Source organism: Geotrypetes seraphini, chromosome 2 (assembly GCF_902459505.1).
Source record: "Geotrypetes seraphini chromosome 2, aGeoSer1.1, whole genome shotgun sequence".
NCBI lineage: Eukaryota > Metazoa > Chordata > Amphibia > Gymnophiona > Dermophiidae > Geotrypetes > Geotrypetes seraphini.
Window position 1 is genome coordinate 59,333,586 of NC_047085.1, and position 13,277 is coordinate 59,346,862.

Below are 13,277 nucleotides of genomic sequence, written 5' to 3' on the forward strand. Positions count from 1 at the left end.
TAAGTAGGTAAGTATGTCTGTCACCATTGAAACTTGTAGGAATCTGTTCCAAAATATACCATTCTAATTGGAAAAAATCATGATGGTGAATCATATCATAAGCCACCATTGGAGCAGTGGATTTACCATTTTTAAACAGCTGCGATGTTCAATTAACCAAGTCTTAATACTATGGGTGGTACATCCCACACATACTAATCCACAGGGACAAGAAATCACATAGACCACAAATCTGGACTCACAAGTAGTGTGAGACCTAAGCTGGCATGTTTTCTTCGTAGTAAGATGAACCCACTGATTGCCATGTTACATACAGAGCATTTACCACAGGGAGAATGATACCCTGTGCCATGGAGATACTGAGGTTTCACTTGAAAATCGGAAGAAACTAGATATTCAGAAAGATTTTTGCCCCGAGTAAAAGCTATGCATGGGTTTTCTTGAAAAGCCTGGTGAAGCTGCAAAACATGCCAGTGGGATCTAATGTTGGCAGCTACTGCGGAAGATTGGGTTGAATGAGATAATACACAGATTTGATTGGTTGAAACTTCCTTGTTGGCACCAGTCAACATCAAGTCTCAATTGGCATGCCATGCCCTTAGATAAGCTTTGTGAATAACACTTCTTGAATAACCTCTGGCCAAAAACCTCTTCTGTAAGATTTTGGCTTCTCTCTTAAATTCATCATCTGAAGTGCAAATACGCTTAACACGTAAAAATCGTCCAATAGGGATGGCTGCCTTCAATCGTCTGGGTTGGCAACCTGAAAAGGACAAAAGATTATTTCTCTCAGCAGATTTATGGTGTACTTCAGTAGATAATCTCCCATTCTCAAAAATGCCACTAGTATCCAAGAATGTAATAGAATGTTTATGGCTGGTCATAGTAAAACGTAAATACTGTGTAAGAGAATTAAGCCAGTTCACAAAGGCTAAGAGATGTTCATTAGAGTTGGTCCAAACAAAAAAGATGTCATCAATAAAGCGCATCCATCCCAACACATATTGGAACTGAGGGTTAGGGTACAAGAGATCTTCTTCAAATTGAGACATGAAGAGGTTGGCAATACTTGGGGCCGCTATGGTGCCCATGGCAACTCCTTGGGATTGTTGATAAAAAGAACAATCAAATCTAAAATAGTTCTTGGTACATATATTTTTTTCATTTTTTCATTTTTTTCCCCAGTGTGAATGTTTGATCTTGATTTAGATGGGATTTTGATTAGATTGATTACATTAAATAGGACTAAATGATGTATGGGGCAGTTCTCATTTAGACTCATGTCTGGTGCTGGTCAACTATGAGTTACTGCCCGAGCCCACAATCCCTCGTTTGTATGCTAAGGGCTCATACTGATGTCCATTATTTAAAGAATTTTTGTAATAATTTTACATTTTTCTAAGTTCAAACATTCTCCCCAAGGGATTAGGAGAGTTAGCCAATTATAGATTGGATTCTAGGTTTGAAAGTGGCCAGTAGTTATTCGAAATAAGAGGATCTGTATTACTTTTTTCAAGGGTGGCTTAAATGCTACTGGAACACTGCCTAAGTGTCAAACCTTAAAAAAGGAAGTCATATTGAGCATTGGAAAATAATTAATAATAATTAACTAATATAAATAGTGCATATTTAATTTTCCCCACCACCAAATTTCCCCATCCTGCCACACCCCACCCGGCTACTTTTTCGTGCCATCCGGCTGGAAAAAATTTCTGGGGAGAACACTGAAGGATGTCACACAGTGAACCTCCACAACACGAGGGCAAAATCCATTAACGCAAATACTGAAAACATGTAAAATTAAATACGAGCAGAAAAGATAAGCTCCTACAGTCTGGCTTGTAGGAAGAAAGACTGGTAAGTTGAGGATCATACACAGTGATGAGCTATGAGGCTGACGTTTTGAGGCTTCTTACAAATCCTGGTGGGTGGATGGAAATAACCTACTGGTCCCGGAATAAAGTGGGATTGCACAAGAAATACTGAATATGTAGTGTAACACTTATAAGACACAGTAAAACATCAAACAAATCTTTATATTATGAAAATACTTTATGTGAACAATAACAATATACTTACTATATTCTTTTCAAATTCCACTTCTGACGATGTTGGAGATAAGGGACTTATTGGACTAAGAGAAGGAGAGCTTTCTACGCTGGACATATAGTCTGGATCTGGGACAAATAAAAGCTATGAAAGAATTAAACATAAAATAGAAATAAATACCTCAAAATTTTTCCTTATTTAAAGAATTTTCTTTATATGTAAATAGTTTACTGTGATATGACTGACACATTCAAATATAACATGATTGAACTACATAACATTAAATAAGTGTAGGAACCTGTGGAATTTTGCATAGGTATTGTGCATAAAAAAAAAAAATCCTTCAGGCTCCTCTAAAAGGAGAAATTAGGTTCTTACCTGCTAATTTTCTATCTTTTAATCCCTCCAGACTGGCACAGAACGGATGGGTTTACATTCCTCTGCCAGCAGGTGGAGACCGAGAAATATCGACTTCTGGCAGTAATACAAGTGGGCTGTGCAGTCCCATCTATAATCAGTGTGACAAATAGCCAAGCAGAAACTAACTAGGTTGAAAACATTCCAACTCCACTCTCACATGGAGAAGACAACAGAAATGCCCGAACCGGGCATGTGAACACTGTTGGATACTGATTAGAACAAACAATCTTCAAAAATATCCCTATAGTTCGCTCACTAAACCAGTCAGCCGACTCCCGGTCTAGAACCCACTCAGACCACTGGAAACAAGCCCGGGCCACCAGTCCACCACATATTGCCGCCTGGACAGCCAAAGCAACCACATCAAAACTCTGCTTAAGGGGAGCCACCATCTTACAGTCCTGAGGGTTTCTCAGAGCCAAACCACCCTCAACTGGCATGGTGTATCGACATGCAATAGCCGAGACACCACATCAACCACAGGAGACTGAAATGTATCCCTATCCCCATCAGGAATGGGATAAAGTCTGGCTATGGATGGTGCCAAGTGAAAAGGTGCATCTGTCGTCTTCCACTGTATGTGCACCACATCCCAAATATCCTGATGCAAAGGGAAAGAGTGGGATACTGAATGGATCCCCCGAAGCAAAGGGTCCACAACTCGAAGGGGGTCCTTAGCTTCCCCCTCAAAGCACAAAACCAAAAACACCTGGAGAATAAGTTCTTGCAGCTCTTCCCGGTGAAAAATGCACACAACCGACACATCTTTGCCAACCGGCATGTCCAAAAACCCTCCATCCATATCATCTGATCCTCCCTAGAGGATCTTGGGGGTCCTCATCTGGTGAAACCGGATCAGCCATAAAAAAAGTCCTTGTCCCAAGACACCTGTAGCCACTTGGACGATGGATGGGGAGAGTGGATAAAGGCATAAGCCACAAAAGACTGAACGAGGGTGGCCATGGTAGTCAACCCCTTCCCCTCCCCCCCCCCCCGAGAAGGCCCAAAGATCCCCCGAAGACAAAACATGACCCCCAGTTACCTGTAAATAAGCCTTGTACATGGCTAAAACAAAATCAGGGCAGGAAACCCCCAGCAGCACCACAGAACTCCCTGCTGGCGCAGAAGAAACAAATAGAACCTGTTCCTGTCTCTCTAAAACAGGAGGAAGGTTGCCTGAGGTCACTGGCAAAATGATGGTGCTTCCTGCCAAAACCGAAACGCAGAGCTGGCAACAAGGCCGAACTAGACCCCACTGTGAAATCAGAGCCGAAAGCAGCAGCCGCTGCCACAAGGGAATCCCCAGCGCTCTCAGTGGTCAAAACCACATCTTACTGACTGTCGACAGTTGAGGAGACCCGAGCGTGAGTGGAAGGGGAAGCCCAGTATTCACCAGTGCTCCCTGTCATCAAGTGGTGCCTGCCCAAAGGGTACCCTGCGTACCGATACCCAAAGTCAACGCATGTTCCCCCTTGAAGCGGCCGGAACACTTCACACATAAACCAGCTGCATCCACCGCTCCGCTCGGTGTGCATATAAACCACACCTTCTGCTTTTTAAAAGTGCTCATATTGTACGTGTGGGACACTTAGGCACATAAAAGCTGGATAAACACGGCTGCCTCAGGTGCTTTTATTTTCTCTTGTCTGTGGTATGCTTTTGTTTGTTTCTTTTTTCCCCCCAATCTCACAGCCCACAGCTACACAGATTATTAGAGCAAACCCCCCTGGCTCACTAAACTGTAGTCTGTGCCTAAATGGTGGCCAGGCATACAGTTGAGGCTCATTTAAGAATTAAAAATTGGGGGAGGTGGGGGAAACGGAGGGAGGACTAGACCCTTTTGAGTGTTTATTGTGAGCTTCTATACCACTACTAATGACTGGGGAGTCAGTTCAGAACGGTTTGCAAGGGCTTCTGTAAAGGTGTTACAATACATGAGCTTCTGTAGAAGTGTTACAATACAGAGTTGCAAAGAGTTTCTTCGAGGTGTTACAATACATGGGCTCTGTACAATACAAGGGCTTCTGTAGTGGTGTTACAATACAGAGTTATTAATACCAGCATAATTATGCCATAATCAATCATCCTCCTTATGTTACCAGCACAATGATCAACATACTTATATGCATATGTTTATTCCAAATCAATCATTCTACGTATATTCACATCTAATATTAGCTTTACTATTGCACACAATATTTACACACCTCATTAGGAGTTTGGTCAATTCAACAAAATATAGTCTATATATCTATATCTATATAAAAAAGTATCTGTATTGTGTTTTATAAGAATATAAGAACATAAGAAGTTGCCTCCACGGGATCAGACCAGAGGTCCATCGCACCCAGCGGTCCGCACCCGCGGCGGCCCATCAGGTCCATGACCTGTCAAGTGTTCCCTGCCCTAAAAAACCTATCCTTACTTCTATCTGTATCGCTCAATCCCCTTTTCCTTCAGGAATTTATCCAAACCTTCTTTGAATCCCTGTAGTGTCTTCTGCCCCACCACAACCTCCGGGAGTGTGTTCCATGTGTCCACCACTCTCTGGGTGAAGAAGAACTTCCTGGTATTGGTTCTAAACCTATCCCCTTTCAGTTTCTCCGAGTGCCCCCTTGTACTTGTTGTTCCCCACAGTCTGAAGAATCTGTCCCTGTCTACCTTATCTATGCCTTTCAGGATCTTGAAAGTTTGTATCATGTCTCCTCTAAGTCTCCTCTTTTCCAGGGAGAACAGCCCCAGCTGTTCTAGCCTGTCGGCATACGAAACGTTTTCCATACCTCTTACCATTTTCGTCGCTCTTCTCTGGACCCCCTCAAGCAATGCTATGTCCTTCTTGAGGTATGGCGACCAATACTGGACACAGTACTCCAGATGCGGGCGCACCATTGCACGGTACAGTGGCATGATGACTTCCTTTGTCCTGGTCGTGATACCCTTCTTGATGATACCCAGCATTCTGTTTGCTTTCTTTGAGGCTGTCGCGCATTGTGCTGATGCTTTCATTGTTGTATCCACCAGCACACCCAGGTCTCTTTCAAGGGTACTTACATCTAGCAATGTTCCCCCCATTGTATAGCTGAACATCGGGTTCTTTTTCCCAACATGCATGACCTTGCATTTCTCTATATTAAAACGCATCTGCCACTTTTTGGCCCACTCTTCCAGCTTCGTTAGGTCCCTTTGCAGGTTTTCACAGTCTTCCGTGGTTCTAACCCTGCTGCAGAGTTTAGTGTCATCTGCAAATTTGATAACCTCACATTTCGTCCCTGTCTCCAGATCGTCTATAAATATATTGAACAGGAGCGGTCCCAACACCGACCCCTGCGGAACTCTGCTCGTGACCCGTTGCCAGTCTGAGTATTTGCCCTTCACTCCAACCCTCTGTTTTCTGCCCGCCAACCAGTGTTTAATCCATCGGTATACATCCCCCTCCACTCCGTGGTTCCACAGCTTCCTAAGCAGCCGTTCGTGGGGTACCTTGTCGAAAGCTTTTTGGAAGTCGAGGTAAATTATGTCTATGGGTTCCCCTTTGTCTATCTGGCTGTTTATTCCCTCAAAGAAATGTAGTAAGTTTGTGAGGCAAGACCTTCCCTTGCAGAAGCCATGTTGGCTCTCCCTCAGCTGCCCATTTTTTTCCATGTGCTCGCAGATGCTGTCCTTAATAAGTGCTTCCATCATCTTACCCGGGGGTTTATGTTTATCTTTGAAATATTATTTTCCTCAGAGTCTAGTTTTTTGGGCTACTTTGCTTTGTCTATTTATATTATATTGTGCTCTTCCTACCATGCTCCTGATTGGGGGGAGGGGGGACTAGCCAACTGTGTCCTCAATGCTGTTTCATTGGCTAAAGTAGTCTATGAAGAGGATGGTCTTTATCCCTTTCTTGAACTTTCTGGTATCTTTTTCTAATTTTAGTTCCTTCAGGAGGGCATTTCACCACCTTGGAGCCATCACCGGGAGCATTCTTTTCCCGACACTTTGTATTTCATGTCTCTGAAGGAGGGGATTTCCAGCAGGTGGGCTCTGGTTCAAGAGACCACATTGATCATTGCCACCTTAGTCCCCAGAATCTGGAGCTACTGTCAGGCCGTTGGGATTGGAATGGCCAGAAGGTCCCTGATAACCTGTCAGAGCTTCTTCTGATGGGACACGGGCAGGAACACCTGGTTCTGACCCATGTGAAAGCAAATTACCAGGTATTTCAAATCCTGCATCTGCTCGAGGCGACTCTTCCTGAAGATCACCCAGTCAGGCGCTGCAGCAGCTGCACAACCTGATAAAGAGCCCGACATCTCTCTGACTCAGAGAGCTCTGATCAACCAGTCAAGATATGGATGAAACAAGATGCCCAGGGTGCAGAGATAAACCGCCACCACCACCACCACCATCATTTTGGTGAAAGTCCAGGGCACAGTCACCAATCCAAAGGGCAGCGCTGCAAACTGGAAATGCTGCTCCAGAACGTGGCATTGCAGATACTCCTGGTGGTCCGGAAAAATGGGCATATGGAGAGATATGCCTCCATCAAATCCAGGGAGGCCAGAAACTCCACTGGAGCCACTGAGGTGATCACCAAGCACACTTTTTCCATATGGAAGCAAGGCACTCACAGCACTGCATTGACCGCTTTGAGGTTCAGAATTGGCCTATAATCTTCGGAGCCTCTCTTTGCAATGATGAAGTATACTGAGTATCTCCCAGAGCCCAAGTCATGCTCTAAGACAGCCTTTATAGCTGCAATATCCAGCAATCTACGGACTGTGGCCTCCACCCAAGCCTCCTTCTCAGACCGGCCTGAAGGAGAATCAAGGAAATACTTGGCTAGAGGACAGAGAACTCTAGCTTGTAGCTATTCCTAAGGACCTCCAAGACCCAACTGTCAGAGGTAATGGCCTGCCACTCATCCAGAAAGGCCAACAACCGCCTCCTATATGTGTGTGTGTGGGGGGGGGGGCACTGGCTTGGTGTGAGAATTGTTTCTTCACAGGTGCTGTCGGATGACTTCTTGTGGTTACCTGGTGCTGAAAACCACCACTGGCCAGCTGAGTGTCCTGAATACTGCCGAGAACACCAGAAGGGACGAAAATTAGAGCATCATGTACCCCTGGAGGGGCAGGACCTTTCCACAGGCAAAGACTTAGGTCTGTGATCCTGCACACTGGCCATAAGGTCATTCAGTCCTTAGCCAAACAAGAGCTGACCCTTGAAGGGCAACCAGTTCAAGGCCACCTTAGAGGACAAATCACTAACAGATTCACAGCATTTGGTGAGCCAAGCTAGAATAGGTGGACAGCTTAGAGAAAACCTTCAACAAGTCATATAGGGCATTAGCCATATAGTCCACATCCAAGACCAGGAAATACAGGTCCCAGAGGACAATAGTGTCAGGATCATGGCGGAGCTTGGAATGGCATACCCTGGCCATGAAAGAAAAGGCCGTTGCTGCCTTTATGCCAGCGGCCGCTGAGTCAAACAGGCGCTTAAGGATGAAAACAACATGCCAGTCTTGGACATCCTTCAGGATTACCCCCCGCCACTGGGGAGAGAAGTGCATTTGGTGACCTGTGCCACTGAGGAATCCACCTGTCATAGGATAAAGCCGAGACATGGTGCGAGCACATTTCAAAGGACCCTCAGATGCCTCCCAAATTTCCATAAGAATCTGAATGTCAGGATGATCAGGAAAAGAGGCAGATTGCATCTAAGTGGTTTTCTTGCAAAAAAAAGCTTGCAAGCACTAAAAACTTTTATTTCAAATCAGGAAAATCCAAGATGGCTGCCACAGGTGCCAATTTTGCATTAAAATAGCCTAGGAAAAATACAAGCAGCCCTCAAAAACAGCGCTTTTAGGATGATAGGGGTGGAGGGGGTAGGATATGCAGGGAAACCACCCCAAACCCCTTTTTTCAGACCCTCAAAATCGCTGATTCAGGCTGTCGGCCTGTACTCACTGACGTGCTGACTGGAAAAACTGTTGAGAGAGCTGAAACAGCTTACAGGGATATCCTCTGTATTAGGAAGCAGGCAAGCTGGACTTCAAAATCTTCGGACTGCCCCAGCAGCCAGACGTCCACGGTTGGGCAGATGTATGCAGTCTGGTCCCGATCCTTCCACTTGACCCATTAGTGGCACACCTGTGGTGAGCTAACTCCCAAAGGGAAGAAATCCCTGGAGCCCCGATATGAAGTGCAGGCTGTCCAGAGGATGTACTGACAAGCAGCCAATTCTCTGTAAGCAGACTTTCCAAAGGTCTGCAATCTCCCACAGTCAGAGCAGTTCCCACGGGGAACCTCTGACAGAACGAGAACAAAATCAGCAAACGAAAACACTAAATTTAGAGAAAATAAACACGAGCAGAAAAGACAAGCTGTAGGCTTGTAGGAAATAAATTGGTTCTTGAGGGACAGTGATGATGTATAAGGGGTGGAGCTTAAGTCTGAGATTTGAGGCTTCCTTCAAGTTCTGACAGGTACAGGAAAACAACCCACTAGTCCCAGAATAAAGTGGGATTGTACAAGAAGAACCACTATATTAAAGTAATAGAATGCCTCAGAATCTCAGAATCATGTTTTCTCCAGAATTAATACAACTTATAGAATATTACATTTTAAACATAACAAAATAAGACTTCTTAAATGTTTTTGAACCCGTTCCATATTAACCTCAATTGTTGAAATACACAAAAGAAACAATACCTGTCCTGGAACAACATCTCTACAGAAAAGCTTATTTAACTGAACCAATTCATTGGGTGTTGTATCAAACTTCAAGGCAATGGTGTTCAATGAATCTCTTGGCTCTACCTAAAGTGGAGATAAGAAGAGGAAAAAATTTCTCAGTGAACAGTTTCCTTAAAAGTAATATTGAAAGCAAACGAGAAGGTGGTGACAAATATTTAATTTATTACCAGATTACCCCTCAATAACTGCATAATAAAGGGTCCTGGCTTACCTGCAACAAATGTTACAAACTTAATTTTTTAAACTGCAGTAAAAGGCCAATCTTTCCCTGCAAGCTTTCCCTAGTATGCAATTATATGAGGGTGGATAATCTTACTGCATCTTAAGGAACAATGATCCTTTAGTGCAGGGGTCCCAAACCCCCGGTCCGCACCATCTGACAGCCGGGCCGCAAGAGATCTGCCTGCAATGGGCATCTCTTCCCATCTCCCTCCATTCCCCTCAACTTCGCGGGTGCTCCAGAGTTTTCTGTTTCTGAGTGTCCGGACACAGCAACATTTCACAAGTCCCATGCGACTGCCCCAAAGCTTCTACTATGATGCACTTCCTGTTTACACCTGGGCGGCTTGCGTCAGAGGAGAAGCTTTGGGGCAGTCACGTGGGACTTGTGAAAATGTTGCCACATCTGGACACTCAGAAACAGAAAACTCTGAAGAGCGCCTGTGAAAGTGAGGGGAAGGGAGAAAGGTGGCCCGACGAGGGGAAGAGGTTCAGTGGCGCTGAAGGGAAGTGGAGGGAGAGGGGGAAGGGTAACAGACGCTGAAAGGGAGAGAAAGGAGAGCAGACGCTGAAGAGAAGTGGAGACAGAGGGAGGATCAGACGCTGGATGGAAGTGGGGAGGGGAGAAGATGCTGGTTGGAAGGGGGGAGAGAGAGGCAAGCAGACGTTGAAAGTAGAGAGAGAAGGAAGTGGAGAGGAGAGAAAGGGGAGCAGATGCTGAAAGTGGAGAGAGAGAGAGGGAGCAGACGCTAGAAGGAAGTTGGGAGGAGAGAAATGGGAGCAGATGCTGGATGGGAGGGGAGAGAGAGAGAACAGATGCTGAAAGTGGAGAGAGAGAGAGAGAGAGGGAGCAGACGCTAGAAGGAAGTGGGGAGGAGAGAAAGGGGAGCAGATGGGAGGGGAGAGAGAGAGAACAGATGCTGAAAGTGGAGAGAGCAATAAATCCATTTGATAAACGCTACGCTTTGAAAATGTTTAGTAATTGTAACACCAACTACTCTGTATACGTCATCATTTGACTGTGCAACAAAATCTTTGTGGGCAAAACCACGCGATCTCTTAAACATAATACAAGAGGGGGCAATCGTGGGAAACTTTTGTATCAGCAAGAACAAGAGTGGATTTTCAAATTGAATTCTTTAGAACCTAAGAGTAGCCCGGGAGCTTGTCTTAACGGGCGGATAATAACACGGGGCTGGGAGGCCTTCGTGTTGCCCGCAAGGCAAGCTAGGAGGACCGTTAGGAAGGCAGAATTAGAATAGGTTCTAGGGGATGGGTTCGCGCCAAAAGGCAAGTTTTTAATAGGTTAGATTAGGGAAAAGGGCGGTTTGAGGGGGCTAGAAAAATTGGGACCTTGGAGGACTCGAGTAGTTGTAGGTCCTCCAGGGCGGTTTTTGTTACTGGAGCTCCTTGGTCTCTCGCCGTGCTTTTGATTTTCTTCGGTGGTGCTGCGATGGCCTGGGGTGGTCGGGCTAAGGAGCTCATGGTGGTGGAGGAAGCAGAAGTGTCCCTGCTCGCCGGAGACTTTCGCGGAGGAGCCGCTGGAGCAGGTGGGTGTTGGTCACGGGGAAGGGTCGGCGTAAGACGGGGTTGTTGGGCAGCCAGAAGAGAGCTATTCCGGCCAGCCGCAGTTCATTGGCTTCGGGAGGCGTGGCTTCCTCCGCAGTCGCAGGTCTGGCCGAGCAGAGCGGGGAAGTTATTGTGTGAGGTGAGGTGGATGGAGCGTCAGGCGCTTCTGGGTGTGGGGAAGTTTATGCTGGCAGGGACATGTATGGTGCAGCTGGTGCCGCGGGTTCCACTGTTTCCGGGGTTACTGGGACACGGGCAGTCTCCTCCGAGTCGATGGCCGGCTGCAGTGGTGAGCCCTGTGGGTCTCCTGGAGTTTTTGGCTCGGGGAGGGGGATAACTGCTCCTGGTTTTATGTCTGCTCCTTCTGGGGGGGGTCTGTGGGTGCTTGGCCTGGTTTATTTTCCAGCAGCTGGGCTCCGAGTTTGAGGGCGGCTTCTTGGGGACCTGGCTCTTCAGTAAGTGGTGCGGGGCCATCAGTGTCTCACTGAGGCGGGGGCGTCCCGGGGAGTTTGGCCATGGGGATGGTTCCTGGAGGAGGTTATGGGCCCGGTTGGGGAGTCCCGGTGGGCATTGTCAGTTTTGGTAGTGGCCCCCCCAATGTATGGTGGTAGGGGTTAAGTTAAAGGCGTACTGACAAACGCTGGTCCCAGATTCAGTTCCCTCACTGAAGTTTCACCAGGAAGTAGAATAATAGGCACAGCCAGAGGTGATTGCATAAAGAATATATTATAGAAATAGGCTTACAGAAAAGCAATATTTATAAGCATTGCAATTAAGCATTACAATTAAGCAGAGAGCAGAGCAGTTTCCCTGCCTTACAGAGTCCAGAAGGAAGTGTGAAGTTTCAGGGAAAGGCAGAGAGAGAGAGAAAGAGAGCCAAGACCCCTCTCCTCCACAGATTGATAGATAGATTGATAGCTAGCTTGATAGAGCAGAGAGGAGGCTTTTATACCTTGGCTGAATATAGAAACCTGTATGCCCCAGTATCTTTCTGTTTAGAACTTGCAAACTGTTTGAAACAATGGTTAATTTAATTGCTAAGGAGGGTGTGATACTTGCAAGCATGGTGATGGGATTAGTCGCTGGCTTCTTTGTTCCATGCACCTGGACCCATTGTCCTAAGCACCCTCTTAATCAGACATTAACACCTTTTAGCTAGTCATGATTCAATCAGGGCTACTTGAAACTTAAAGCATATCAATCAGGGCTACTTAAAACCGTCTTCCTGCCCTCAGGGTCTATCTGCATTCCCATGCCAGAGTCAGATTGATATAATTTCCCATAGGCCTCGCTGACATAAGTAATGCCAACTGAAAATGCTGAATGGTAACGATAGCTAGGCTGACAGGCATGCCTGGGTTTTGTTTTCTTGGTGCTGCCTCTGTTTCTTCTTGGTCTCCGCAGGTGTCCTGCATCCTTCCTGGAGGATAGGTGGTGCAGATGGATGGATTGGGAGCAGATGGTAGTCCTGGAGTTGCGGAGTGGCCTGGCTGTTCTGGTTCAGAGCATGGATCGGCGCTGAGTGCTGCTATGGCTGCTGACGGAGGCACCATGGGTCCTATCCAGAGTTCGTCTGTGATGCCTGAGGTTGCTGTTCATGGCGGCTCGGGGTTGGCTTCCAGTATCTCTTCTGTGGTGGGGACTGCTGCCCACGGCGACTCTGGAGTGACTGATGGAGTTCTGAGATCTTCTACTCCGGGTAACAAGGCACCTGCTCAGGTTGCTGGGGGGGGGGAAGGTGCGGCGTAAGAAGCGTCGGTGTCGACATAGAGGGTCGTCCGTCTGGGTCTTCGTCGGGTTCGACGTCTTCCTCTTCTTCGGATGCAGGTCCTTCGGGGGGTTTGGGGTCTGCTGGGGTAGGAGGTGGGGAGGGTACTACAGGGGAGGTGTGGAGTGCGCCTGCGTTGGTGGCTCTTACAGAGTTGTGAGAAAAGGTACCACGTGCGTTGAGGCGGAAGATTCGCCGGCAGTCGACCTAGATATTTTTCGGCTTATGGAGGATAGAGCACATAAGCGGAGTCATAGGAAATCTAAGCGGGATAGGAAGGACATTAAACCTTTTCCGGTGGCTCGTTCGATCCTCAATTGGGTAAAGGCCTTTTTGCGGCTTGCGAGTGTATGGGGCCATGCTAATCCGCAGGACTATGGTTTACTGTTGGCTTATGCGGACTCGATTTTGGACTCTTATCAGCGTTTCGGTGGGTGGGCCTGGTTGAATTACGACGAGGCTTTTCGAGATAAGATGGAGGAAAATAGTTTCATGTCGTGGGGTACGCA

The 13,277-nt window shown here is 46.6% G+C and overlaps 1 protein-coding gene across 2 annotated transcripts in view; it reads right to left on the bottom strand.

Annotated features, from left to right (window-relative positions):
- OXR1 (oxidation resistance 1) overlaps positions 1-13,277 on the bottom strand; it is a 325,515-nt gene that overhangs the window by 251,506 nt on the left and 60,732 nt on the right. For both annotated transcript variants that reach the window (XM_033933067.1, XM_033933066.1), the window contains exons 3-4: positions 9,168-9,275; positions 2,080-2,193 (exon numbers count right to left, since the gene is read on the bottom strand). In XM_033933067.1, the coding sequence (XP_033788958.1) occupies positions 2,080-2,193; positions 9,168-9,275 (222 nt within the window). The remainder of the gene's footprint in view (positions 1-2,079; positions 2,194-9,167; positions 9,276-13,277) is intronic.